The sequence below is a fragment of the Tribolium castaneum genome, chromosome 5, assembly GCF_031307605.1.
Source record: "Tribolium castaneum strain GA2 chromosome 5, icTriCast1.1, whole genome shotgun sequence".
In the NCBI taxonomy this organism is placed as follows: domain Eukaryota; kingdom Metazoa; phylum Arthropoda; class Insecta; order Coleoptera; family Tenebrionidae; genus Tribolium; species Tribolium castaneum.
The window spans coordinates 6,260,083-6,285,953 of record NC_087398.1 but is presented as its reverse complement, the minus strand read 5'-3'; the positions used below and the strand labels follow the sequence as shown (position 1 = coordinate 6,285,953).

Genomic DNA, 25,871 nt, shown 5'->3' with positions numbered 1-25,871 from the left:
TTAAAGACGACTTTCCATGATTTATAGTGATAGTTCGTAGTCGGCAAATGTTTGAGTGAAATATCTTGTTTTGTAAATAGTGTTTAGTAGCTTATGGTGAGGGTGGCTTTAGTGAAGTGTAGCGCAAGTGTTATAGATGGGGTGGAAGTGGCAATATATGGCGTGTATCCGGCATTCTTCTCTTCAGCTGTTACATCTATATCTAAAATGCTTCCTGTCTAATAAAATTTAATTTCATGCGAACTGATAATTTTTCTCGGTCATTTCGATATGTTAACGACCTCGTGGAGATGCCCCAATTATCATGTCAAGAAACTAAGAGCCATTTTTATCATACGTAACAATTTTGATAAGTGTAACGTCTAGCACCATTGGCACGTTTTTAAAGTACTTCGTTTCAATCTCTGCTAATAAACAAAAAACAAAAATGTTTTGCTGCAAACTCAAATGCAGATTGTTCTATAGAAATAACAAAAATTCTTCACTATCATTTCCACGCATTTATACCTACCGTTTTTTTCTATATTATTTTACGTTTTGTGCTATTATACAATTTATTATTTTTTATTATTATTTTATTATATTATTTTATTATTTACTTATTATTTTAATGGTAAAATTTTGAAATTAAACTAGTATCTTCTTATTATCTTTTTTTGACCAAAAGTGCTTCTTTCATTGAAGAGTGACATTATTTAAATAAAATTAGATCATGCAATCAATGAATTCGTTAGTTGTGAAAATGATTCAATATGTCGAAGATTAAGATTGTTAAAATAAATTTTTAATAAAAAAAATATTTATGGTAATGCCACCTTGTCAGCTCTTTGACGGTTATTATGAGAAAAATAGACTTTTCTTGTGTAACCTAGCACATTATCTATAATTAAAAGCAGTGATTTTTAAGCACTTAATTTATTTATTTATTATTTATTTTATTTATTTATTTATTTTAAGCACTTCATCACCACATATCTTTGAGTTGGTGCATCGATTTTTAAGTACCCTGTAGAAGAGATGCTGTTCTTTTCCTCATCTTTACTTTTTTATACTTTAATATAAATTCTCAACTATCTGAGTTACTAGTTTCTACTTTAACATTTTCATACAGGAAAAAAAAATTCAATTTAATTAATCGATTCTTGATCCCACTGTTAAATCCCACATGTAGATGACAATTTACAACTGTAATTTGTTTTAAATTCCCTTTGAAACACACACTTTGTCCAATTTTTTGCGGGGTTTTTTAAAAATCCTGAAGCTTTCACACGGCTGAATGACGAGAAATGTTTTGCTCTCCAATAAAAATTCTTGTATTTCAACTTTTTTCTCTCATTTTTTTCATGAAATAAATTAGAACCGACATTTTAGGAACGTAGGATAATACTGTTTACTTACATTTAGAAAACAAATTGTCAATAAAACATTAAATTATTTGAAAATTTATATTGAAATTGCTTAGTGGTTTTCTATTTTTTTATGAGGTATCCTTTATCAGATTTTCTACCTAAAGTCTTAATTTGGCTCTCACGAATAAAAAAACTCGATTATTTCAAGTAAAATACTTGGTTAACTGTGAAAACATCGAAATTTTTGTTACATTTCCCTGTTATTCGCTCAAGCATTATTTTGGCAGGCTTTTGTGTAAAAAATCTCAAGTTTGAAAGCTTTTACAAGGCTTAACGAGCATCAGTGATGATTATGAATTATGATTATTGATTAATCATTACTCTGCATAAACAGGATCTCTTGATTTGATCAATTTTTTTATGAACCGTAAAGATGTAACTTACTTACTTACCTTTATTCTTTCTAAGGAGCTGAAGAGCAGCCATATTTTTTTAAATACTCTGAGTCAGTTTTATTTGATCAATGTTAAAATGTCGAGGGGAAATGTGAAGGAGTCATAAAAACACGAAATGTTACTGAGAAAATTTTATTTAAACCTTTTCGCTATTACATTAGTAAAATGTAAAGAAAATTAACAATGAAAAACAATTTAAAATTCACAGATAAAAAATCATTGTTATACATAATTTAATTACATACATAAATACATATAAACAAGGATCGCGTCGATCCCATTGCTTGAAACGGACGGAATATAAATAAACAAAATCAATGAATTCTGCATGAGTGCTTCAAGCCACATGAATAACAAAAAACTAATTCAATAAGAAAGTAGAAGAGAAAAAACCTTGGAAATGTGTTGTCGAATCACGATGTCATCTCAAATGAAGCACTTCCGGTAGGTAGGACTGCTCGGCTCCTCCTTCACTGTAGTCACCACTGTAACAGTAGCTGTTGGTCAGCAGGGGGTGAACTGTGGGGGCCGGGGGGGTACTCACTATCGGGGGGCCAGTAGGGCGGGTACCTCGCCGCGGCCTCCTGCCTCACACCGCAAGAACTAAACCCGGGACTCGGGTATCCTTGCTGCGAGTAGCCCCCGCTGTTGCAGGTGGTGTACGAGGCCAACTGCGACGGGCCCAGCCACGAGGCGGCGTCGTAGCGCGAGTACGGGGGCGGGTATGTCGGCGGCGTGAAGATGCTCCTGCTGGCCAGGGGCAGCCCGTGCTGCCCCAGAGTGTCCCCGAAGAAGGCCTTGGGGTACGGCTGGGCGCTGCGGTACGGGCGCTTCATCCGCCGCCGCCGGCGGTAGTTCCCGTTTTCGAACATGTCCTCGTACTGGGGGTCCAGCGTCCAGTAGTTGCCCTTGCGCTCGCCGCCCCCTTCGCGGGGCACCTTCACGAAGCACTCGTTCAAGCTCAGGTTGTGCCGGATCGAGTTCTGCCACCCCTTCTTGTTGCGCTCGAAATAGGGGAATTTCGCGGTGATGTAAGCGTAGATCTCAGAGAGGGTCGCGCGCTTCGAGTGGGAGGACTGGATGGCCATCGCTATTAAGGCTACATATGAATAGGGAGGTTTGCTTAGGTTGGTGCTAGTGGTATTGGAAGTGCTAGTCGCCGATGAAGACGGTTGCGGCGAGTGGCTGGAGCTAGTACTGGCCGTTCTGACGGGTTCTTCGATGGACTCTACGGAGGTATTGCTGTTTCCGTTGCCGGTGAACGCCGGGCCGTTTGCATTTTCGCCTGTCAGGGGGCTAAAAGTCGACGTCGGGGCGAGGGCTGCAAGAAAAATCGGATTATAGATAGACTTAAAACTTAAAAACAGTATCGTATTTTTTACGTTAGGTGTAGCTTTTTTAAATATCCTATTGTTTGTGCTGCTCACTGACTTGCTTATGTCCAAGAAGTTTTGAACCAAATTTAATAATAACTGCTAATAGATAACGTAAATTTCCAAGTTTGATACGATTTGGAGAACAATCTTAATAAATGTGCTATAGAAAAAAATTAATTAGGACTCATAAAATTATCATCTTGGCCATAATGAGGATTGGTCTGTGTTTTTTTTTAGGTAGATGTAATGGGTAAAATGCCGAGATTTGCAAATATTGAAATAGATAGGGTAAAAAAGCCTATTACGAGATAATTCCTAAAATGAGATACCTCTTTTTTTAACATTAAAGCTTTTTTTCAAAAAAGGCACCACTGTTCTATACTGCCAATAGTTCATTATGAAATACTTGCAGCTCTCGTACAAGTGATTAAGAAGATGGAAAAAATGTAGTAACAAAATATTGTTGATTGTTATTAACGTAGAGCTGACCTTATGAAGTATTTATTTATAATGCCGTTTGTTCGCTATATCTTATATTTTTCCGATTGATCCAAAACTCTGAAAACTTTCTTTGAGCCCTAATTTGAAACACTTGAAAACTGGCTGAATTACCCGTAGGCACAGATGTGCAGACAAGGAGAAATGAATCAAGAGGTTCTCAGTGCCCTTTATTGTTAATATAATACCTAAAAGTGTTTTAAAATTTATTTTCAAAGGTATATTTTTTATTTTAATAGAAATTTACTTTAATTTACTTTTCGAAAAACTGCTATTTACGAAGTTTATTATATTTATTTTTTATTTTATATAATTCAATAAAAAATGTCTCAGTAAAGCGGTTGGTTAATTTCAACTTGGTCACCTAATATGAGAAGTCTCATACTAAGAACGCATAGAGTCTCATCAATAACCCTTTTTTTAAACATCAGGCAAAATAGAACTAAAAATAAAATTCGACAAAATAGAACTTTTAAAGCAAAATACAAATTGGAATCGTTACTACGTTCTCTTGGTGAAAATAGGTAATCCATAATCCACCCTTCAGGAAACGCTCATTCCCAATGAAAGAATTTAAAAAAAATGTTACTTTTCAAAAAAGGAGTGATTTAAAATATTAAAAAATTCATTTTTTTGATATTTTTTTAAAACGTATTGAAAACCCGATAGTTACACTATTCACGTCAAATCGTTGTGTACCTAACACCAAATGTTTTCCTAATTGGAAATCTATTAAGAAATAACAGTTCATTATTATTTTACGGACGTCAAAGAAAAGAAGATAAAATGATGCTTGAACTTGTAAAGGAAACAAAATTTGGCAAGGAGGTGAACGAATTACGGGAAAATGTGTTTCGAGTAGTTTAGCATTAATATCGATTAGGTAGTTTTGCAAAAATTTTGTTTTTCCCCTTCGTGGTCTTAAGTGTGCCTCCACACCACAGATACTATTATCGCAGTGTTTACTACGAAATTTGACATCATGTTCTGTAACAGGTCATAAATGATAAGAAAAACTATATTTATAATGGAAACGGTCGGGCCTCCTTCATCGGAACGCACAGGTTTTATAAATAAACAGTTGGAGATCAAACGACGCTTGTCTTCGAAGTGCATGCAAATAGTCTTTCAAAACGATGAATTAAGTCGCTCTACTATTTCACGTGTATTGCTTGTGGATGTTGGCGTTTATTTGTGGCAATAACGATCGCCGAAAGAAAACAGAAATAACGCGAATTCATCCACACCCGGTGGTAGTAATAACACGCCCGATTTGCTCTCAGTGCTGCTCCGGTAAAGGAACTCATTTGATTTGACGATTAATTTCGCAAAGAACAATCAATTCGTGAATGATAATCTTTCCATAATTCTTGAAATACATTGTTTTTTTGATTCAATCATCATTAACTTATATTTTAAGCCGGCAAATGAAAAATACATTGATAATTTTTATGTACCACGAAGTTATTTCAAAATTGGTCAAAACCAGAATTTTTTAATATGAACTACAGTTAATTCAAAAACCAAAGTAGGAGTACCATCAAGTACTCATGATATGTAACACCAAAATTAAGAAAACAGATAATTATCTGTAGTGATAACTTAATAAGCGTGCAAAAAATTGCAAAATATGGTTTAATAATGGAATTTTACACGAGAAAAATTCCACGGGGCCAAAGTCTTATCAAGCTCAAATGGAGCAGCTTTTTATGTTTGCACATTAGCATTACCACTGACGACAAACTTGACCTTACCAAGTCAAATAGTTAATCAAATTTTAACGTTTGTGCGATTTTCTGGAGAAATTAAAAGCTTACGGTTAGAATTAGAAAACGGAAAGGAATAATAAAATAAAAAATACATTTTTTTCTGAAAAGAAAAAATAAGTATTTAGGTACTCGTATTTGAAGTTCTGCGTCTGTTTTGACTTCAGTAAGTTGGTACTTTTCTGTTAAGTGAAAAGATCTAGATGCCTCTACTGACTTTTTCATGCACTGGGAAATCCATTAGTTTACCTACAGTACTTTATTTCTTTAAGTACCAATCATGCAGCAAAAATCTGATCTGTCTTAAGTCCTCAAGTGTTTGAGTTTTAAGACACAAAATTAAAGTTAGAAAATTTTGAAATAAAAAATCCATTTTAGTACGGGGCTTAGAAAATAAAGTATTTTTGGTACCGAGAAAACTCAGCACCGGTGTGGATTTCGATCGCATGATTAAGAGCTCGTGCTGCAATCTGCGCGTAATGAGGGTTTATTGCCCAACACACGGAATACAATAAACGTGTAAGTGGCTTGTACATTACGAAAACATCAAAATAAAAGCGCACGTATAGTCAAGGGTGGGCCGTGATTTTCTTGGCGAGAAGCACGTTTTAGCAAACAAACGACGACATTTAGCAAGTGCAATCGAGTCGAGATTATGGACATGTGCTACGGTGTTCGAACACAGCAAAGAGCACTGAACGTAGTGAAAAGTGCAGAGTTAGCCGCCCACGTACAGCTGCTGAACGTGTCCTGTTCGGGCCATTACCTCGGCCCCCGTTACTGACATGCTTACCACAGAAGGTTCACATTTATATGTTAAAATTACCGTCTATATGTGCTTGAGGACCATAAAACTTAAAATAACCGGAAAATGGGGCCGGACAGGAAATTGAACTAGTCAGCACAATGCAATGGTCACTCGAAAAATGCACATTACTACGCCGGCATTTTTGGCGAGAATGTGGAACCAAATGCGCAAATTTAACCCACCACAGGGCCTACCACCAAAATCAGGGCAACTGGAACCGAAACATTCGCAAATACTTCCGAAATGCTTGCAGTTCCAAAAAATTAATCAAATGCGTAAACAATTAAATTTGGTAAAAAATCGAGTTCGTTTAATTTTTATAGAGGTAATCGCTGAAATAAAATTATCCGAAAGTTGATAGGTTTTAAGTAAAGATCTAAAAGTTCGAACAATTTATAGCCCGACGCGTCGGCTCGTGGACCTTTTCTTATTGTTAAATAATTATCACCAGTTACCACCAGGCTATAAATTATTCGAACTTTTAAGACTTCATTCCATATGCTTAAAATGTTTACTAAGTACTCAGAACCTATCAAGTTTTTCTTAATTCCACTTGAGGCGCTACCATGAGGTATAAAAAATTAAGGAATTATAACTTATTATGTAGAAAAAATACCAATAACTTGAAAATTTATGTTTTAAAAATAGGTGTTGTGTCCCACAGTTGTAAGTCCTTTGAAAAATTTGAACCTTTGGATAATATTAGCGCATCAAGTTGTAGCATATTGTTTAGGCTTTAGGCTATTAATTTATTTTTTACTCAATTAGTAATAAAAATATACTTATTTATTTTTATATATATTTTATATAGCCTGACTTATGAGAAGAATCCCTGAAGAATTTAGGGATTATTAGACTTATTAGAATAAGTAATAAAATTAACCTGAACGTTTAATAATAATTTTTGGGGTACGGTACCAGAAATATAAAAAAAAATTGTAATTTTTTATCAGTCCCTGCAACATTTTTAGATCTTTTTATAAGCAAAGAAGATAAAAAAGTGAATATACCGGGTGATTATTAAAGATTCTGATTCTTTAAATTGGTGACAAATTTGAAATTTAACTTTGACAAACTGAGTATCAAATGACAAAATTTTATAAACAATCGTCATTTACTTCCGACGGGCGATCACTGCCATCACAGGAAATGATGTTCATGGTGTTAAAACGAATTTCCCTACACTTAATTCAAGGGCTGTTATATTCTTATCAGTTTAGATAGGGTATGATTTAAATTAGTATTTTAATTATCATCATTTTTTAAGTCCTTTTATTGGTACTTGTTGATGCATAAATAGGACTAGGCCTGTGACAGGAAACAAAATTGGGATAAATGGGCTTTATTAAAATAACAGAACAATCAAATATCTTCAAAGAAAACGCTCCTAATAAAGACTATTTTTGCATAAAAGATGTTAACGTGTAATTTAGATAAAGAAGCATATTTGCCAATAATTATTACTCACCTACTTTACTTACTTTACTTTCATCACGAGCTACAACACGAAAATAATAAACAAAAATTACGTACAAAAACAAAGTTTAGTCCGTGTGTGTGAAGAAGGTTTGATAAATATTTTTTGGCAATTTCTGCCGGTCAGTGTATTGATTTTGAAACACGGATAACATTTTTATAACAAATCTATTTTCTTCTCATTTTTGTCCATCTCAAATTGGCAAAATACACATTGTATTCACCGTAAACCGTAATTCGCACCGTGAACAAGATTTCGTTCCGCCCATTTGAATTATTACGCTCCCACTTGAACAACTGACGTAGATAATAGCTCCGCCCTACTCACTTCAATGATTTGGAAAAAATAACGCAAATACAATTATATTTTTATTATTTTGTAACTGACACTTGGCTCAATAAAAAAAACAGAAACCCTCTTTAAGACTCTGTCACCACCGTTTGTAAGAATGTGACTATTTTTAATAAAAATTCTGAAATAACAATTACTTAGGTATTTCTAAATTAGAGAGGGCACCTTGGGGCCTGCAAGTTGTGAGTTGTGAATTTCTAAAAAAATGTAAAATTCAAAACTACTCCTCCGTAATTTAAGTAAATCAGAGAATGGCCATGTATTTGTAAATAATTCTATTAAAGTATCAATCAAATTATTGCGTTAATAGAATCACAAATGGGCTGCTGTTAAAACGAGGGTCTTTCGTAAACACTGTATCAATATCATGCCTGAGGGCGCGATGGAAGCCTAATGAGAGGCCCAAAGGCAAGCACTGTACCATTATACCTGTCATTCATTCTCTGTAACTTTATACAACACGGGGTTAACTTGCAGTTATCCAATTAGGGCGTTTTTACTAATTATTTGCTTGTTTCCACCGAGAAATCCGATATACTTAGGCGTTTGAAAGATGTTTTAGCTTTTTAAAATACTTATTATTTTTTCAAGATAATTAATTGGGTGTGGACGGAATAAAAATGATTATTTTGATTTAGAGACGTTTATTAAACAAAATCCCGGAATTTACTCACTAAAATAAAAAACAAACAATGCAATTAGTCCCTATTATCATTTTAAAAATAATAAACAAGTTTTAATTCAAACATGCTCCATTTAGAGAACGTACTTCGCCTACATTTGGGCCTGAAATCAAAATTACATTTACCCCACAGCTACGTAAAAATAAAACAACACTCCGCATTTACATCACTTCGAAAAACTCGGCTGTATAAAATTCTGTTTTGATACAGGAGTGAAAATGTTTTCATGTGGGATTTCATTCGTTTTTAAAATTACATTTTCGGACCGCAATATTTTCATTCCTGAGAATATTTCCTGCAAAAAGTAATTCTTCGTTAGCGAGGATTAAATTAGATGTATTATCGCTGTTTTCTATGATTTTTTCCCAATAGTGGTGGTGTGAATGATGACCTCTTGCTGAAGCTTATCTAGAGTCACCAGGACAAAAGGCAAGGCCTATGACGTGTGATGCCGAGAACGTCATCCACACAGTTTTATAAAAACAATATTAGCGTTACATTTGAAAAACACAGATATATATTAGCCATGACCACAAATACGTAAATATTTAGATGTGAAATGCGTAAACCGTAACCTTATTTACAAATACTTAAGCCTGATAAATGATTTAGACATGAGTTCGATTTTTTGTCGCTGGACCTATAGCCACGGCTTTAATAAATATTCTAACGGACTATCGGTAATTTGTTGGAGCAGCCACTAGCTACCGTGATTATTTATATTTACAAATAAACTAGCGTTTCCACATTTGTTGTTGTAAACTTGGTTCAGAATTTAATAAAGCTTCACCCAATTGGGAAGTAATTCGATCATTTTCAGTAGATTAGTTTCCATTATTTCCATTCCACGGCAACTTACCGTGATTGTGAAGAGGTAACGTGGAAGTCAGAGAAGACAGTGTGTAGTTTCCGATACCAGGCTCTGATTTTATCTTCTGAACATTTGATAACAAGTCCTGAAACAAAATCAGTCAGTTATACAAACAAATATCTAAATTATATAAATAATCCATCAACACCGAGATATGAAGCCTTATTCTACTCATAAAGCAAACTTATGTTTTCATGGATGCCAAGTTGTTTTGAAAACACTGTCACTGCATCAAATTGAAAAGCGAAATTGAATAAAACAGTGCGGAAACTTGTGTTTTCAGTATTTTTGTAATAGTGCCTCTTACAGAATATAGTTTACGGAAATGGTTTAGAGATCGTGTCTTGAATGGTGTGTGAGTAGTGTGATATTGGCTATTACCTATATCGGATTGGCGATCATTTCAGTTGCGTTACACGGTATAGTGCTTCTTGATTACTTACGGGGTGGTCCGGAGACCTGGCGGGACTTCTAGATACGCGGTCCAATAAATTCAATAAGCAGAACATCAAGCATTACGATTTAAATTAAACTGAAGAACATAAAAAGGTATCTTTCTCTGATACACAACTTGTAAGATGGGTGGCAGAAAAACCAACTCGTTGGTTAAGTAGTTTTTTCCAACATTTTTTGTGTAATTTATTTCTTCAAATAAACAATCTTCAGTATAGGATGCGTGTGGTATTCAGTTTTTTTTCTCGTGTACTAATAAAGTAATTAATAATAGGCACCCAGACATATCAGAACGGACGACGGGACGTCTCCTTGCTCAGCGCCTCATAAAATAATTCCTGGGAACTGTAGAACCTTCAAAACATTGTAGGAAACAAAGGACGTTCCCGGAATGATTTAAAGCGCACTACAGAAATATGGGTTTTTTAGAATTACCATTTCTTTCTCTAATTTTCGCGACATCTCTTCTTCAACGCTTTTTTATTTTTTGTAATATGTAACATATTACAATTTATTGATCCTAATGATTACTTATCGAAAAACATAAATCTTTTTTAGCAAGTAAGATTAAGAAATTCGAAGAATATGCAAAGATATTGATAGCTTTTAACCTTCGGCTGAAAATGTTACTTTGCAAATTTAAGTTGTAATACAACGTATTACATATTTAGAAGGTATCGGAGATATGTTAATGACTTGCCACTTTTAATTACAATTGAAACGATTTTATGAAAACCTGATCAATTTAATGCCTGCAAATATGTACTCTTATTTAAGCTTTTATTTTTCTAAACTGGGAAAAGAATTATTTGTGACAAGTGGCTTCTTTATTTAGCAAGACAAACTATTATTACGACATTTTGATCGTTACTAAATAGACAAATGTGATGACTAAATACATTGTAAATTATTACGAAGGCAACTTTGCATTTACGTTGACCCACTTACAGAAAAAATATAAACATCAACAGAATAGGAACTAGAAAACTAGATCACAATCTTGAATGTATTAATGTGATAATCAGAATCGAATGAATTTAGCAAATCTACAAATTACCTAATCACAATCCAATTATTTTGAAAAACTAAACAAAAAATAAATTTTATTGTAAACCAATAACTTAGTCATAAGAGGTATTTTTTACATTGTTGTTTTAATGAGAAGTGAGAAGTCACGTTTTTACCACTCTGCAATAAAATAATGTTGCTTAGTACTTACAATGCAATTTTTAAGATATTTTTATCCTTTACAAAAATAGATTTACAGTCATTTTCTTTTTTTGTAATTTTATACGCCTTTTAACTTTTGTTAAATTTTTGTCAATTTGCCTCAAAAACCACAGAAAAAGCGATTCTTTTACACAAAATTGATTCCAAATACTGGACGTATTGTCAAAGCAAAATTCATTTCAAAAACATGCGAAAACATTAAGTCTGGCCAGTGACATCGGGCAGTGACATTACATTTTTACTGCTGTAGAACATCTATTTTCTTAGAATGCTGCTCCCAATATTCAACACGATGTCACATTACAGATGAAACAGGTGTCACCTGGGGGCAAAATTCGCCCATTTCTTTAAAAAATTGTGTAACAAATTAAATTTGTAAACGTCGATAATTTATGGGAATCTGGTGTTTACAGATGTTCAGAAGTATGGTAAACAAAAAGGGCGCATAAACTTTCTTTCTGAGATAAATTTCTAAAATTAATACTTTTTGGACCAAACGCATTGACCTTAGTAATTCTATTTGGTATGATTATGATTCCGTGCTTAAAAACAAACCTTCCTGATAAGAAAAGTCATTCAAGTTGATTTTTATGGTAATGTAAAAACACTGCTGAATTAAAAACAGATAAGAGAACACAAGTTACAAAATCAGCTAGATTTGATGATTACACTTACAATTTTTTCAAAATTTTTTATTCAATTAAGGAGATACTTCCAAAAAATAAAATTAAACCACATTACCTTCCGTTTTTTGTCAACACTCGGAACAAGAAAACATTTTCACTCGATTATTTGTAATCATAATATTATCCGAGGATAATTTTATTTTCTGCGATTTACTTATGCTAAATTATCACAAAATCGTTAAAGCCATGCCACGATCTGCAGGTCAAAAACAAAGACTTGTTTCGTTTTATTATTTTATTATTTGTGAGGAAACTTACAAACATTTATCAAATTTATGATAATAGAGTTCAGAAAGATTATCGAATTTTTATTTAAGCGAAAAGATTACTTTTCGCTAGAGATTTGAGTAATCTATCTAAAATAAGAAAGGCGCTTCTCAAAAAACAACATGAGATTCTGCTATCAAGTCCTGATTTGATGGCTCACGCGAGTTAATAATTTTATGTTACAAGGACAGTGAAAATTGCTGAAAAAATACGAAACATCAATGTCTAGAAACAAAATTCAATTACGTTTCCATTATTATGCGTATTGTTTTCATCCCAGTAATTGCGTCTGTTCATGAATATCGCGTAATACTGAGTAAAATTAAGAGAAACTCAACAGTTGGAACTGAAGACTTCGTTTCTCTGAAGCCTCTATATTCTTTCATGTTGTGTTTATAAATACAACTTTTGTTTCAAAAACATTTACTATAAATAAAACACAATAACAATAACATTGCTCAAATATGAAAAAATAAACTAGAACAAACCAAATACGAAAAAACTGAACGTTTTTAACCCAGATGAAGTCTCCAACCTTTCTGTTTGTGTTAGAATTAGTGCTAGACCTGTGAGTCACTATTTTTTAATCTAAGCGTAATTCCTCACCCGGGCACATAAACAAACAAGATCGCATTACAAATATTTTCACACCATTATTAATATGCTAAAAGTGTGTATTATTATCAATACTTGTAATATATAAACACGATAACGGAAAGTTGCAAAAAACTTCTCTGATTAAACTGTCCATATGCACCATTATCTCATGTAACTTTATACTTTAATGAAACTTGGTCTTTTTACATCGAGCCGTCTATTTCGTCTGTAAATGTTAGGAGGAAAGGATGATAAAATTTATTTATTTATTTTTGAGACTTGAAGAGGATTCAAATAAGTATAGAAAAAATCAAATTTATTGACAACTTGTGCGTGCTTTATTTAAATTTCCAAGCAATCGCCAATCTTCACGTGCAGAACATAAACTTAGTTATAGTTTCCGAGCAAGAAACAAATCTATGAACTGAAAATAGTTACCGCCGATGTTTATAGAATCAAGAAAGACCTCACACAACATAAATCATGTCGATGGATACCGTAATGATCTCTCATTTAAAACTTTTGAGGGACAACACCGGATTTTTATCATTATCAATGATTTCTACCAGTTGCTAACATAATTAGGTAGCTACTTATCTCTTGTTTTTGTCTAATACTGTTATCACATTTAATAATCAAATTAGGCAATTTTTTGTATCAAGAACATTTATATCATGTGTTAACAAACTTTATTTGTCACTATTTTTGCAAACTAAATACACCTGGAGTTATGCTCGTAAGAAGAGAATGTTAAACATAACTCATTCTCTAGAACTGGAGGGTGTGACAATTCAAAAATTCGTTCGTCATAAAGATACAGCACAATCGTTTTTACACAATCAATTTGGATTAACTTATTCAATTAATTTTAAATACATGTAGGTATTTTCTTAATAGTTAGGAGCAATAAAATTTTGTACGTTTTAACAAGCAATAAACGAAAATGTTTTGTGTGCATACAAAGGATTTATCGTATATAATTTTCACTAATTGCTTTTTATCGAAGTCGGTATAATGTCACACCGTTTGTAAAATCATTGCACAATACCAACAACAATTAATAAGCTATAAGAATTACTCCTAACAAATTACAGTAGTAAAAACTGAATGGTGAAATAAAAAACCGCTGAAACCCTTAATTAAGACTTTTGTAAATGATAAAATGATGAATTAATATGAAAAATTCTCAAGTCGGCTAGCGACGGTCTTAAAAATCGTTTGAAAAAACCTGAAACAATAGGTATACCTATCACCAGATTCAAAATAAGATGCAATATGAGATCCAGAATCGTAAAATATTTTGTTGCAACTATGGGTCAATTTATAAAAAAATAATAGGAACTGACAACTAACATTATTACAGTAGTGAATATAATAATAAATGGTTCACAAAAAATCGAATATCTGAGGACTTTAACTTACACTTTGGGAAATAAAGGTTTTTATCTGCTCGCGACGTTGCGTATTTTAGTATAACTTTTTAATCGATTATAAATTTTAAAAAATTGGACAAGTTCTCTCCATATATTTATACATTTGATTAAGGTTTTATTTATTTGTTAATAACGTGAACGTATATTTTGATAAAAAATGTGAAAAATCACATTCCCTAATAGTAATTACATAATCATCTACCTAAGAAAATTTTGTATTAAAGTTTTATTTGTAGTTTTGAGAATAATAATTTGAGGGTTTAAAAAGCCAAGCGAGTGCGAATCAAGCTATCTATATTTATTTTTTGCTGCATAAGGAAATAATAAATTACAAGTAGAGATTACCTAATTGTAGATAATTTTCGAAAGATTTGTAAAATGTTAAACATTGATCTATCGAATGCAGCGTTGGTAAAATTATGTTTTACCACACTCCCTCCCTACCTTCGTTAAGAATCAAATGGTTGTTTATCACATTTATCATTCATTACTCATTTTATATTAGAGATTAAAATGATTCAACTTTTAAGTCCATTGTTACTGCAAATGTCTAAACTTTCAATGTTTGTTAAAGTAAAACAAAAATTATCTAGTTTTTTATTTCTCATAATTTTGATTTTAAGTTATTCAAGGTAAGTAATTATGAAGGAAAAACTTCATCTAAATCCATAAAAACATGAATCAGAAACCCCAAACGGGGAAAACTGTACTTAGTCAAAACGTGACATATATGATTTTCTCGAATTGCCGTGAAAAAAACAAATTACAAAGAATAAATGTCCTACCATACTGCCTATCACATATCACACGTATCATAGATAGGAAACAAAATTAATGATGAATAAACCAACAACCACATTTCTCAAAAAAATAACAAGAAATTTAAGAAAGTTAAGGCAATAATTATTGTAGTCTATTTAAGTCTCGGTCCTTAGTTTAAATGACGCAGTGGAGTCTTACAGTCACAAAAAATAGGTAGTTTTGAGAACTGTGTACAAATCCTAACTCTACAATGGTTGTGATAAGAACAAAGCACAAAAGTATGAACACGCATTTAAACAAATTTTGGAAAAAAAGGATGTAGGTACCATAGAAATTTGATATCCTAGAATGTTTTTGTTTCATGAGTGCTGTAACTAAATAACTAAATGACTAATAGCATGCAAATGCCGGTGTATTTGTATCATGATAACACACCAAAGCGATATGGATTGAATGAATACAAGATTCTGAATCAGTGAATTGGTTTTCATAAGTCATAAGTCATTCAAAGTTATTTTATATTTTGAGCTTCTATCTGGAAACACAAATGGAAAGCCCATGTAATAAATATGAATAGGATTCAATTGAAAGTGTTTTTTCATCAATAAATAAACTATTAGAAAGAACCGTAAGCGTTATTTACTTGGACATTTTGATACCAGAGGCGACAAGCATCATATGTTTTGATGTTAGTGTTAATTAAAGAAACTCTTCCTTATCTATATCTACAATTTTTTCTAGAACCTTACACATTTGAATTAAAAAATGCCTATAAACCAGAAAGTTGTGTATGGATTTCGAATATTTTTTTTACCAAATTTTGAAAGAAAATTTATTACAAAACCTCATCCGAAACCTGTATCCACATTTAGCAAATTGTTTTATCTATTTGAAGCCAACTGTGTGTGTAAAGTGGCAAAATTTTGACTTACTGTGGACATAATGTGGGCCGAATGCATGGATCTCCCCGTAAAATTGAGAGCTTCGGGCAAGTCGTTCATTTTTAAAAATTCGTGTCCAAAAGACAGTTCAACACCAACACACAAACATAATTATCGCTATGTTTATTTATTTACAGTTAGTATTTCAAACAAACACTACAGAACGAAGTTATTTGTAAAATAAATCCGGATCACTTAACCAGCACCACCAAACTTTGAATTTCCACCTCACATCCACCTAAAAACTAGCACGTTTTGCTGTCAATTGCTCTGTGTACAAACAGTGCGTAAAAACGGTCACCGACGAGAAGTTTTTCGGATGTTGCTCACGCATACGTTTCGCATCATACTAAAATGGAGGAGGGATAACCTGGTTATTCAGGGGCTTGACGAAGCCCCCACTATGGCAGAGGCACCGCCTCGACTCGGCCTCTTCTATTGCAGTGGTGTCTCCCTAATTGAGACGTAGGAAGAGACCGTTCATTGGTCTGTGCATTATCTTGATCGAATAAAATACATCAATGATTTCGAGGTGGGGCAAGGGGACTGGCTTAGGCACCGCTGCCAAACAAAACTATCGGTCTCAAAGGGTAAAAATAAATTTCGAGTGCTGCAATTGCCTCAACTGTAACTTTTGATCATTAAAATCATGATGGTTACGTTCTAAGATTGTTTATTTTGATTTTTTTTTGTGCCGTCAATAACTACGAGGATTTTTTTACAGTTAAAAAAACGCATCATTTTAAAGGGTAGGCATTGCCGTGTTGAGGTTTATAATTAAAATCAAAAATAAAAAAGCGTATGTAGTAAAATGCTTCAGTAATATTTTCCAAAAAAGAAAATCATCACATGATACTCTCAAATTGAGTATCTGACGTCCTGATTATAAAGTGTTCATAACAAGGTGTTAATGTGATTTTAAGAACAATTAAACTTTGGACTCATTGCAATTCTTTTTCTGGAGATGACGTTCGAATTATGCTATTTAAATAGAATTTTTATTGCTTTCCCGATTGTTACGACCACAATCTATAAAAATGGCATCTCAGGGTTAAGATTTTAAGCAACACGACGAAATAATCTGGGATTTTAGGATTCCAATAAAATGTGGCTTGCAAACTATGAAAGAAAATTTTATTTTTATTGAAACACGTTGAGATAAAACGAAGTTTTACACCCAAATGGGAGGATAAAGTAGTAGGATGTATATAGTCGTACCTACTTGTTTTTACTTTTTTTTCTATTTTCTATTGCTGGTTGAATTATGAATAAAGTTTTTTTTACAAAATTACAATCTTAAAAGCTTGAACATGTTTTTCTTCTAATGGCGTCCGCTTTTAAGTACTATGTGAATTTGCCTCTAAACAGGGCATTAATCAAATAACCATTGATAAAATGTGCTAATTGAATCTGTAAATTTCGATCCAGTCATTTTCACTATTTCTTAAAAAAAATTTCAAAGATTGACTAATTTTTGACCTTTTCCTGAACAAAAATAATGAAGAAAAAACTAAAAACACCAGCCAAGTTGTCTCATTTTGAATCATAATCATTTCATCTCAATCAAAACGCAATATTTTATCCTCATTTTACTTTACTATATACCTAAATCTTACATCATTGTCCTTGCTCTGGTTATTAGTGACTAGGTAATTAGTTTATGTTTACATCATACTTATATGATGCATGTCTAAATGTGTCAACAGCTGACTTGGTTCGCGTGGTCATTTTACACGTACATGACGGATCGCATACACACTTCAGGTAAAAAATCATGTGTTCGATTAAATTTGTTATCACAGTGGGCTCATAGAGTTGGTAAAATTGGATAATAATGTAAAAACTTTTGCCAACCTAATTTCAAAATCCCGAGCTTCTTTGATCTCGCTTTGATCAGAAACTTGCAGTAAATAGAACGCAACGTGGTAGGTATACTAAATAATATTACATAGCTTACCATTATCATCAAAAACTTTAAAATAAGTCTGCATTCACATCTACTCCAAAGATACAGCATAGCATAACTTCTATAACTTTAATTTAAAAAATACTACCTACCATTCACTAGCATTCCGTTTCGTGTAAACAAAGTAAAATTTTTGAAACTACGAACAAAAGCGAATTGTTTAATGTGTAATTTGATTTAGAAAAAATGCATCTCATTGTAGCTTGATACACAATTTTTTTTTTGAATAAGCACAACACACAAATAAATGTGCTGCTATAATTTTAAGAAATTCAATTTCCCTTTTCTTCTCTGGGCCTATTTAAATTTATAATTTTATAAAAGACATCTAAGTATACAATTCATGAATTTTTACCTCTGTAGAGTTATGAATAAATAATTTTTTAGTCTGAAAATTTTTTTTTCTTTGAATTTACACAAATCAGCAATTTATATCAAGTATGCCCATTTCATTTCGTAAGATTTTCGTATGGGTATAGTCCCCATAACGCGTGTCGATACATACGTAAGTATTTCTGATTATGTCAACTCATCAACTTAGTGCTAATTACCTCATGCACATTTTTGTTACTATGTGAGATCAGCTACGATTTTCTTGCTATTAGAAAAGGAATCCAATAAATTATCCAATTATCAGAATAAGATGATTTAAAGTAGCTACGCATTCGTTTTTAACCGATTTATTCGACAAATAATTTACTTCAACGAAACTTTTAGCAAATAAAGCGATTTCATGAGCACTTTGTTTCGATTTTATGGTAAAAATCGCAGAAGAAATGTTTTTATTTAACGCAGCATGTGTTTTTCCTACACTATTTGGATGGCTTATGTATTCTATAAAATATTTGTTGTCTAAAATTACTGCTCCGGGCTCTGGGTTTGTCAATATTGAAATAAAAATTACCTATTTCTACGCCAGTGGGGAAACGCACCGCTTCCAATGGCGTTAGCGGGCGTTTCTCTATTTTATTCAGGCACGCCTATTTGTGCCTTAATTCTTACTAAGTACCCAAAGCAAACCGTCAAAATACTTATTGTTTATTTTGAAAAATGTGTCCTCTAAAGGATAATAAAAACGTTCCCCGGGAAAATTTACGTTCACACTTTAGTGAAAAACGAATAGTTCAAGTGTTTTAGGGGTGAATTGGGATTAATAAAAATGTCAGGCAACAACAACACACACTCAGAGAATTATTTATTCTTGTGTCTTTACATGAATTACGACATGTGGTCATGTGGATTTGGTTCAGAACATGATATACCTACTGTTCTGTTATTATTGTTTGTGTTTATAGAATTTATCTGCTAATTTCGTTGCAAGCACCTCAACAGCAATACAATAATCAGCATGCAACAGTAAAATATTGTGCGGGTTTAGTTTCTAATAGGATAATGATTTGTGCGCCGCGCCAGTCAATTTACTGCATATTTGCTGGTGAACCCGCCAAGAGTCACGTTACTAAATACACAAACAAAAGGGGAAACATAAACCCCGCACTGTTAGCTTTTTTAAAATGACGTCGTAAACTTCAAATTGGTTTTAAAACAACAGCAAACCGGCCCCCATTCAAACTCCCTGTGTTAATATACTTGTCGAAGAACACGCGACTGATCTTTTGACCTCTGACAAATCCAACCCGAACGCCTTTGTGCTTCGTAAACAGGGGTTTATCCCAATAGTCAAAAATATTTATTTACAGGCAAAAGAAAAAATAAAAAATGTTGCCCCAGTATTTTTTTGTCTAATTCTAAAACAATAGAAGTGCAGAATTGTTAAAAATGCATAAAGCGTGACTCAATAATTACACGATAATTATAAAATATCAATAGCTACTATGAACTTTTCTTATTTCTGAATTTTATGAAAATGATTTCGCTGTTTTGTCTGAAATTATTTGCTAAAGAAAAATTTCAGCTCCTTGAATACTTTAGGTAGACTATTATTTATAATTGTTACTATTATTATTGTAAGTATTGTTATTATTATTATTAATTACTAATTACTAAATTAGAGCACTTCTTATTAAATGAACGTGTACTACAAGTTGCATTCTGCAGGTTTAAGCTGTTATAGGCAACCAGTTAAACAGCACCATTTGACATTTATTCGTGACATTCGTGTCATGCGTCAAAGTGAAATGTCAAATAAGTTTTGATAAAAACAAGAACTATTTTGGATAATTTCAGAGACTTTTTATTGTGATTTAGTTCTAGGGGTAAGGAATTAATAAAAGTACGCATTTTTATGGGTATTTTGATCACAATATCACTATATCCGCAAAACGAGAACAATACATTTTTTGTATTGCTGACCGGAAATTGTGTTTTATCGGGTTTACCTGTCTCCTATATTTTCTTAATAATTTTGACTGATTATTGTACTTGTTTTACGTATTGTTTTTCCAGTTGCGGCGTAGTATCAAAGAAATCAAAAATCCAATAGCTCACGTTAATGTAGCTTTGAGGCAAATCACGAAAGAATGGTAATTATGAAATTAACGATTAGGTTTTTGCCTATTTTGAATTGTAGTCAGGAAACGTGAATATATGTGCCGTCACTGATGATGTGAAACAAGCTCTTAAAGACTTCCGCTTCAGAAAAGCCCAAGACACTGCCGCTTTAATTTGTAAGTCTTGTCACCACATCTAAGTTTATTTTTCATGGACTTGTTATAGTGAAAGTTGATCGTGAAAAACAGCAAATAATAATCGACGAAAAACTGGAGAATATCACAATTGAAGAACTTCAAGAGAGTTTACAAAGCCATCAGCCCCGTTATGTCATTTTATCATATCGCCAGGAACACAAGGATGGACGCGTTTCTTATCCACTGTGTTTCATCTATTTCACACCACGCGACAGCCACGCTGAGTTGCAAATAATGTATGCAGGATCAAAAATCTCCCTGCAACGTGAAGCCGACCTTGCCAGAGCTTTTGAAATTAGAGAACTGGAGGATTTGACAGAGGAATGGCTCTTGGAAAAGTTAGGGAATTAAATCAAACCAAATATCATGCTTTCGTTTATTAAATTTTTAATCAAATTAGTCCTGATTGTGAAATTACGTTGTCATCCCAGGTCACTTTGATCACAAGTTTAAGAATCGAAGGTGCGGTGTTGCTTATTTATGTTTAATGATTTTAGTTAGAAATATTCCTTAAGCAATAAGGATTACGTTTATTTAGTCAGTTTAGCAGTTGGGACTTTTTGAAACGACATTCCAAAAACACCAAATTGTGCGAGAAAATCTATATTCTGTTAAATTCTGAATGTTGAATTTTGTATTGCGAGTTTATACTTTTGTAACAAAATAAACAAAGTCAATGATAAATTTTTATTTACATAATACCTTGAAATAATGTAAAGTACTAGCAATGTATGTAATTATGATGTAAATCTTTTCTGATTAGTATATTGCCAAGAGAACGTGGTCAAGAGCTCCAAAACCATTTCATGTCAAATGATGTGCCAAGTTTAATTTTATAACATCAAGACACCCATTTATGAAATTTTCACAGCACTCTCGACCTCGTTTAGACTCCTGGCATATTTTTCAGAAAAGACTAACAGGATCGTGTACAAATAATCTAAATAAATCACATTAACTGCCCTAAGATTAAAGGAAGTCAGTTCTTTCTATTATGCTTAATATTACGTTCCTCAATTACTAAAACATAATAATAAGAACCGAAATCCTTTTTAATCCCACCCTCAATTTTTTCTTCTCAATTCTTTGGAAGTTGCAAGTACTCACGCCGAGATTAAACAGTAAATCATTCTGCAACAAACAGATAGTTAAGGATTTCGGTTCTGATTTAAAAATAATGTTAGTTTCAAAATCTAGCACAAGATCACACCACTTCTATATAAACACAGCCATATGAACAGTACGTTAATAATTATTGCCAACTTGTCATAAAGAGGAATATTCGTGTTTATATAGTTTATTGAGAGCATTTTACATAATAAATTTTATATTCTTACGACCAGAAATCGTCAAAGTAACAGTACAAAAATGATACAACTATCATGTGTGATCATGGGCGTTTTCTAACGCTATTACATACCCATAAAGGTAATAAAAGAAGGATAACAAGTAAAACGCGAGCTTAATCCACCCTTCCCTCTGACACCTGGTCAAGACATCAGCGTTCATAATACTAGTGGGGTCGTAAATCCCTAAGCCCGACATCACAGGCCTTGTCCTGTACCTATTGATGTGATAAATGATCAGCGGGATGTTGAGAAGCAGTGAAAACCATTCTCCGGCGGCAACAAAAAGGACGTTAAAGAAAATGTGAAGGAGGTACTCTGGCACCACTAGCTGTGAAAAGTAGTCACAGTGCAACAACTAATTAATTATGCACAAACGCTAACTTACCGGATTTAAGCTGTTACACTGGTCAATGGGGTTCTTGTAATCAGTTTTTAATTCATCAAATGCAATCACGTGAAACAGGGAGAAAAATATAAGAAAAGCGTCGACAATCAGGGCAATGATATACGAAAATGCAGGGAAATTGAACGCCATTTTTGTTGTTATCAAAATTCACACTTTCACAGCGTTTTGATAATTGTGTTTGACTTAGATTAGGTATTCAAACACGGGACATTAACTTCGGCGGCACTCCCGTGCTTTTCAGATTAAAAACAGCCCAAGAACGGAAAATCGGCTATTTTTCAATTTTTAGGTTACCGTTATCGACTTTTGACAACTGACACCTGTCATGTCAGTGAAATGGTGCTGGAACACGAACATTACAGTCGACCAGACAATCACTGCGCGCATGGAACTAGCACCATTTCCCCACCATTTCCCCACCATTCCCGTTTTCTACAGCCAAGTTCACACCAGGAAAATTATCAAAATAATTGTAAATTATTATAAAAACATCAATAAGCTGTTACGCTGACTTGCATATCACATTTATAGAACATTTCTTGACCATACATTTAATTTCTGCATTTTTTAGTCTCATATTCAAGCAATGCAAACTGATTTTTTTTTTCACCCCCTTTATATACTGCAATTTTCTTTATTTTTACAGGAGATTAAGCCCTTTGATAGAGTCTTCGACTGTAAAAAAATCATGTTCGGACAAACACGCCTTGGGACATTAACGAATTTTTTTTAATTTTTATAAAATTTCTCGATTTTGCATACTGCGTTAAAAAAATTCGTATTTAAGGATTGCTCTAATTAGTCAAATTAATAACTAATTTGTCCAGCAAGAACCACGTGGAGGTTTAGAGCATTCTTGCCAGGAAAAAAGGATATAAGGATGAGGTAAACAATGATTATTTGAAAATGAAGAGAATAAAGGAATTATTGGTTTGTGAAATGAAAAAATAGTACATAAAAATCAAACCTTTTTCACTTTGCGTTAAATAAATGCTTTTACCTTTTGTACTGCATCTGCTACCATTTGTAGCAAAACCTAAAAAATAAATTAAAAACACAACCAACAAAAAAATTAATTTGTAGGAAAGTTACAACAAGCGTCTTTAATAAATATTATACAGAAGAAAGGATACACAATACGGTATAATATATGGCACACAAGCTATTAAATTCAACACATCACAAGATAAAACGCAAAAAAATGCACCTACCTTCATATGGCTTCTCCGTTGGCTACTGTTTGTAGCAAGACATTTAATAAAAAATTAAAACAACACCAATAAAAATCTTTATTTGCATGAAAGTTACAACAAGCAACGTTTGTCAATATTAAACAAAATAAAAAATACACAATACGTTTCAATATGTGGCAATTCAAATTCAAATCAAATTCAATACCTCAGTAAATAAATGCACCTACCTTCATATCGCTTCCACGTTGGCTACCGTTTGTAGCATAAAAAAATAATAAAAATGAAACCAAAAATAAATGTTTATTTGCATTAAATTTAGAGCAAGCCACTTTCATTCATTGAAATTAAAGAGAAAATTATTACGTGGCAATAAATTGTTTGAGTGTTTGATTTTATTTTAATTACTGTATTTAAAATGAGTCACTCAAACTATGACTTTTCAACACCGTATTTAGAGCCGGTGTACACAACATTTTAATCGCAATAAAATTTTAACGAATTATTGGTTTGTGAAATAAATAAATAAATACGACACAACAATAAAATGGACGTACCTGTGTTTCGCTTCCACGTTGGCTACCGTTTGTAGCATAAAATAATAATAATAAAAATGAAACCAAAAAAAAAATGTTTCTTTGCATTAAATTTAGAGCAAGCCACTTTCATTCATTGAAATTAAAGAGAAAATTATTACGTGGCAATAAATTGTTTGAGTGTTTGATTTTGTTTATAGTTACTGTATTTAAAATGAGTCACTCAAACTATGACTTTTCAACACCGTATTTAGAGCCGGTGTACACAACATTTTAAATTAAATTAAATTTTAACGAATTATTGGTTTGTGAAATAAATAAATAAATACGACACAACAATAAAATGGACGTACCTGTGTTTCGCTTCCACGTTGGCTACCGTTTGTAGCATAAAATAATAATAATAAAAATGAAACCAAAAAAAAAATGTTTCTTTGCATTAAATTTAGAGCAAGCCACTTTCATTCATTGAAATTAAAGAGAAAATTATTACGTGGCAATAAATTGTTTGAGTGTTTGATTTTGTTTATAGTTACTGTATTTAAAATGAGTCACTCAAACTATGACTTTTCAACACCGTATTTAGAGCCGGTGTACACAACATTTTAAATTAAATTAAATTTTAACGAATTATTGGTTTGTGAAATAAATAAATAAATACGACACAACAATAAAATGGACGTACCTGTGTTTCGCTTCCACGTTGGCTACCGTTTGTAGCATAAAATAATAATAATAAAAATGAAACCAAAAAAAAAATGTTTCTTTGCATTAAATTTAGAGCAAGCCACTTTCATTCATTGAAATTAAAGAGAAAATTATTACGTGGCAATAAATTGTTTGAGTGTTTGATTTTGTTTATAGTTACTGTATTTAAAATGAGTCACTCAAACTATGACTTTTCAACACCGTATTTAGAGCCGGTGTACACAACATTTTAAATTAAATTAAATTTTAACGAATTATTGGTTTGTGAAATAAATAAATAAATACGACACAACAATAAAATGGACGTACCTGTGTTTCGCTTCCACGTTGGCTACCGTTTGTAGCATAAAATAATAATAATAAAAATGAAACCAAAAAAAAAATGTTTCTTTGCATTAAATTTAGAGCAAGCCACTTTCATTCATTGAAATTAAAGAGAAAATTATTACGTGGCAATAAATTGTTTGAGTGTTTGATTTTGTTTATAGTTACTGTATTTAAAATGAGTCACTCAAACTATGACTTTTCAACACCGTATTTAGAGCCGGTGTACACAACATTTTAAATTAAATTAAATTTTAACGAATTATTGGTTTGTGAAATAAATAAATAAATACGACACAACAATAAAATGGACGTACCTGTGTTTCGCTTCCACGTTGGCTACCGTTTGTAGCATAAAATAATAATAATAAAAATGAAACCAAAAAAAAAATGTTTCTTTGCATTAAATTTAGAGCAAGCCACTTTCATTCATTGAAATTAAAGAGAAAATTATTACGTGGCAATAAATTGTTTGAGTGTTTGATTTTGTTTATAGTTACTGTATTTAAAATGAGTCACTCAAACTATGACTTTTCAACACCGTATTTAGAGCCGGTGTACACAAGATTTTAATTGCAATTAAGTTTTATGAAATTATTGGTTTGTGAAATAAACAAATACGACACAGCAATAAAATACACCTACCTTCATATCGCTTCCACGTTGGCTACCGTTTGTAGCATTAAAAAAAATTAAAAACAACACCAATGAAAAAATCTTTATTTGCATGAAAATTACAAC

At 32.5% G+C, this 25,871-nt stretch overlaps 3 protein-coding genes across 5 annotated transcripts; 1 reads left to right on the top strand and 2 right to left on the bottom strand.

Annotated features, from left to right (window-relative positions):
• Window positions 1–1,920: 1,920 nt before the first annotated feature.
• On the bottom strand, window positions 1,921–16,372 carry LOC663700 (forkhead box protein L2). Of its 2 annotated transcripts, XM_969735.5 has the most exons (4): window positions 15,995–16,372; window positions 9,623–9,719; window positions 2,349–3,125; window positions 1,921–2,289 (listed from the first exon to the last, which is right to left on the bottom strand). In XM_969735.5, exons 1-4 carry the CDS (start codon window positions 16,061–16,063, stop codon window positions 2,231–2,233), a joined length of 1,002 nt encoding a protein of 333 aa, XP_974828.2. In that variant the 5' UTR covers window positions 16,064–16,372; the 3' UTR covers window positions 1,921–2,230. The 2 variants fall into 2 exon arrangements, with proteins under 2 accessions (XP_974828.2, XP_008193755.1); XM_008195533.3 differs by having other exon boundaries at window positions 1,921–3,125.
• Window positions 16,373–20,039: 3,667 nt separating this feature from the next.
• GMF (Glia maturation factor) lies at window positions 20,040–21,595 on the top strand. Of its 2 annotated transcripts, none has more exons than XM_008195535.3 (4): window positions 20,040–20,185; window positions 20,376–20,452; window positions 20,500–20,596; window positions 20,646–21,595. In XM_008195535.3, exons 2-4 carry the CDS (start codon window positions 20,450–20,452, stop codon window positions 20,966–20,968), a joined length of 423 nt encoding a protein of 140 aa, XP_008193757.1. In that variant the 5' UTR covers window positions 20,040–20,185; window positions 20,376–20,449; the 3' UTR covers window positions 20,969–21,595. The 2 variants fall into 2 exon arrangements, with proteins under 2 accessions (XP_008193757.1, XP_064212856.1); XM_064356786.1 differs by having other exon boundaries at window positions 20,079–20,202.
• cni (cornichon) lies at window positions 21,291–22,713 on the bottom strand. Its single transcript, XM_969761.4, has 3 exons — window positions 22,352–22,713; window positions 22,038–22,294; window positions 21,291–21,748 (listed from the first exon to the last, which is right to left on the bottom strand). The coding sequence occupies exons 1-3, from the start codon at window positions 22,499–22,501 to the stop codon at window positions 21,721–21,723; spliced, it is 435 nt and encodes a 144-aa protein (XP_974854.1). The 5' UTR covers window positions 22,502–22,713; the 3' UTR covers window positions 21,291–21,720.
• Between the last annotated feature and the right edge of the window lie 3,158 nt (window positions 22,714–25,871).

What these genes read in the sequence shown, in the direction of transcription:
- cni (XM_969761.4), bottom strand. Translation starts at nt 22,501, where the DNA reads ATGGCGTTCAATTTCCCTGCATTTTCGTATATCATTGCCCTGATTGTC. An exon ending in AGTGTAACAGCTTAAATCCG is followed by an intron (nt 22,295 to 22,351) that starts GTAAGTTAGCGT and finishes TACTTTTCACAG; the next exon opens with CTAGTGGTGCCAGAGTACCT. An exon ending in TTCTTTTATTACCTTTATGG is followed by an intron (nt 21,749 to 22,037) that starts GTATGTAATAGC and finishes TGTTTGTTGCAG; the next exon opens with AATGATTTACTGTTTAATCT.
- GMF (XM_008195535.3), top strand. An exon ending in AGACACTGCCGCTTTAATTT is followed by an intron (nt 20,597 to 20,645) that starts GTAAGTCTTGTC and finishes GACTTGTTATAG; the next exon opens with TGAAAGTTGATCGTGAAAAA.
- LOC663700 (XM_008195533.3), bottom strand. Translation starts at nt 16,063, where the DNA reads ATGAACGACTTGCCCGAAGCTCTCAATTTTACGGGGAGATCCATGCAT. An exon ending in CGGCCCACATTATGTCCACA is followed by an intron (nt 9,720 to 15,994) that starts GTAAGTCAAAAT and finishes ATTTTGTTTCAG; the next exon opens with GACTTGTTATCAAATGTTCA. An exon ending in GTTACCTCTTCACAATCACG is followed by an intron (nt 3,126 to 9,622) that starts GTAAGTTGCCGT and finishes TTTTTCTTGCAG; the next exon opens with CCCTCGCCCCGACGTCGACT.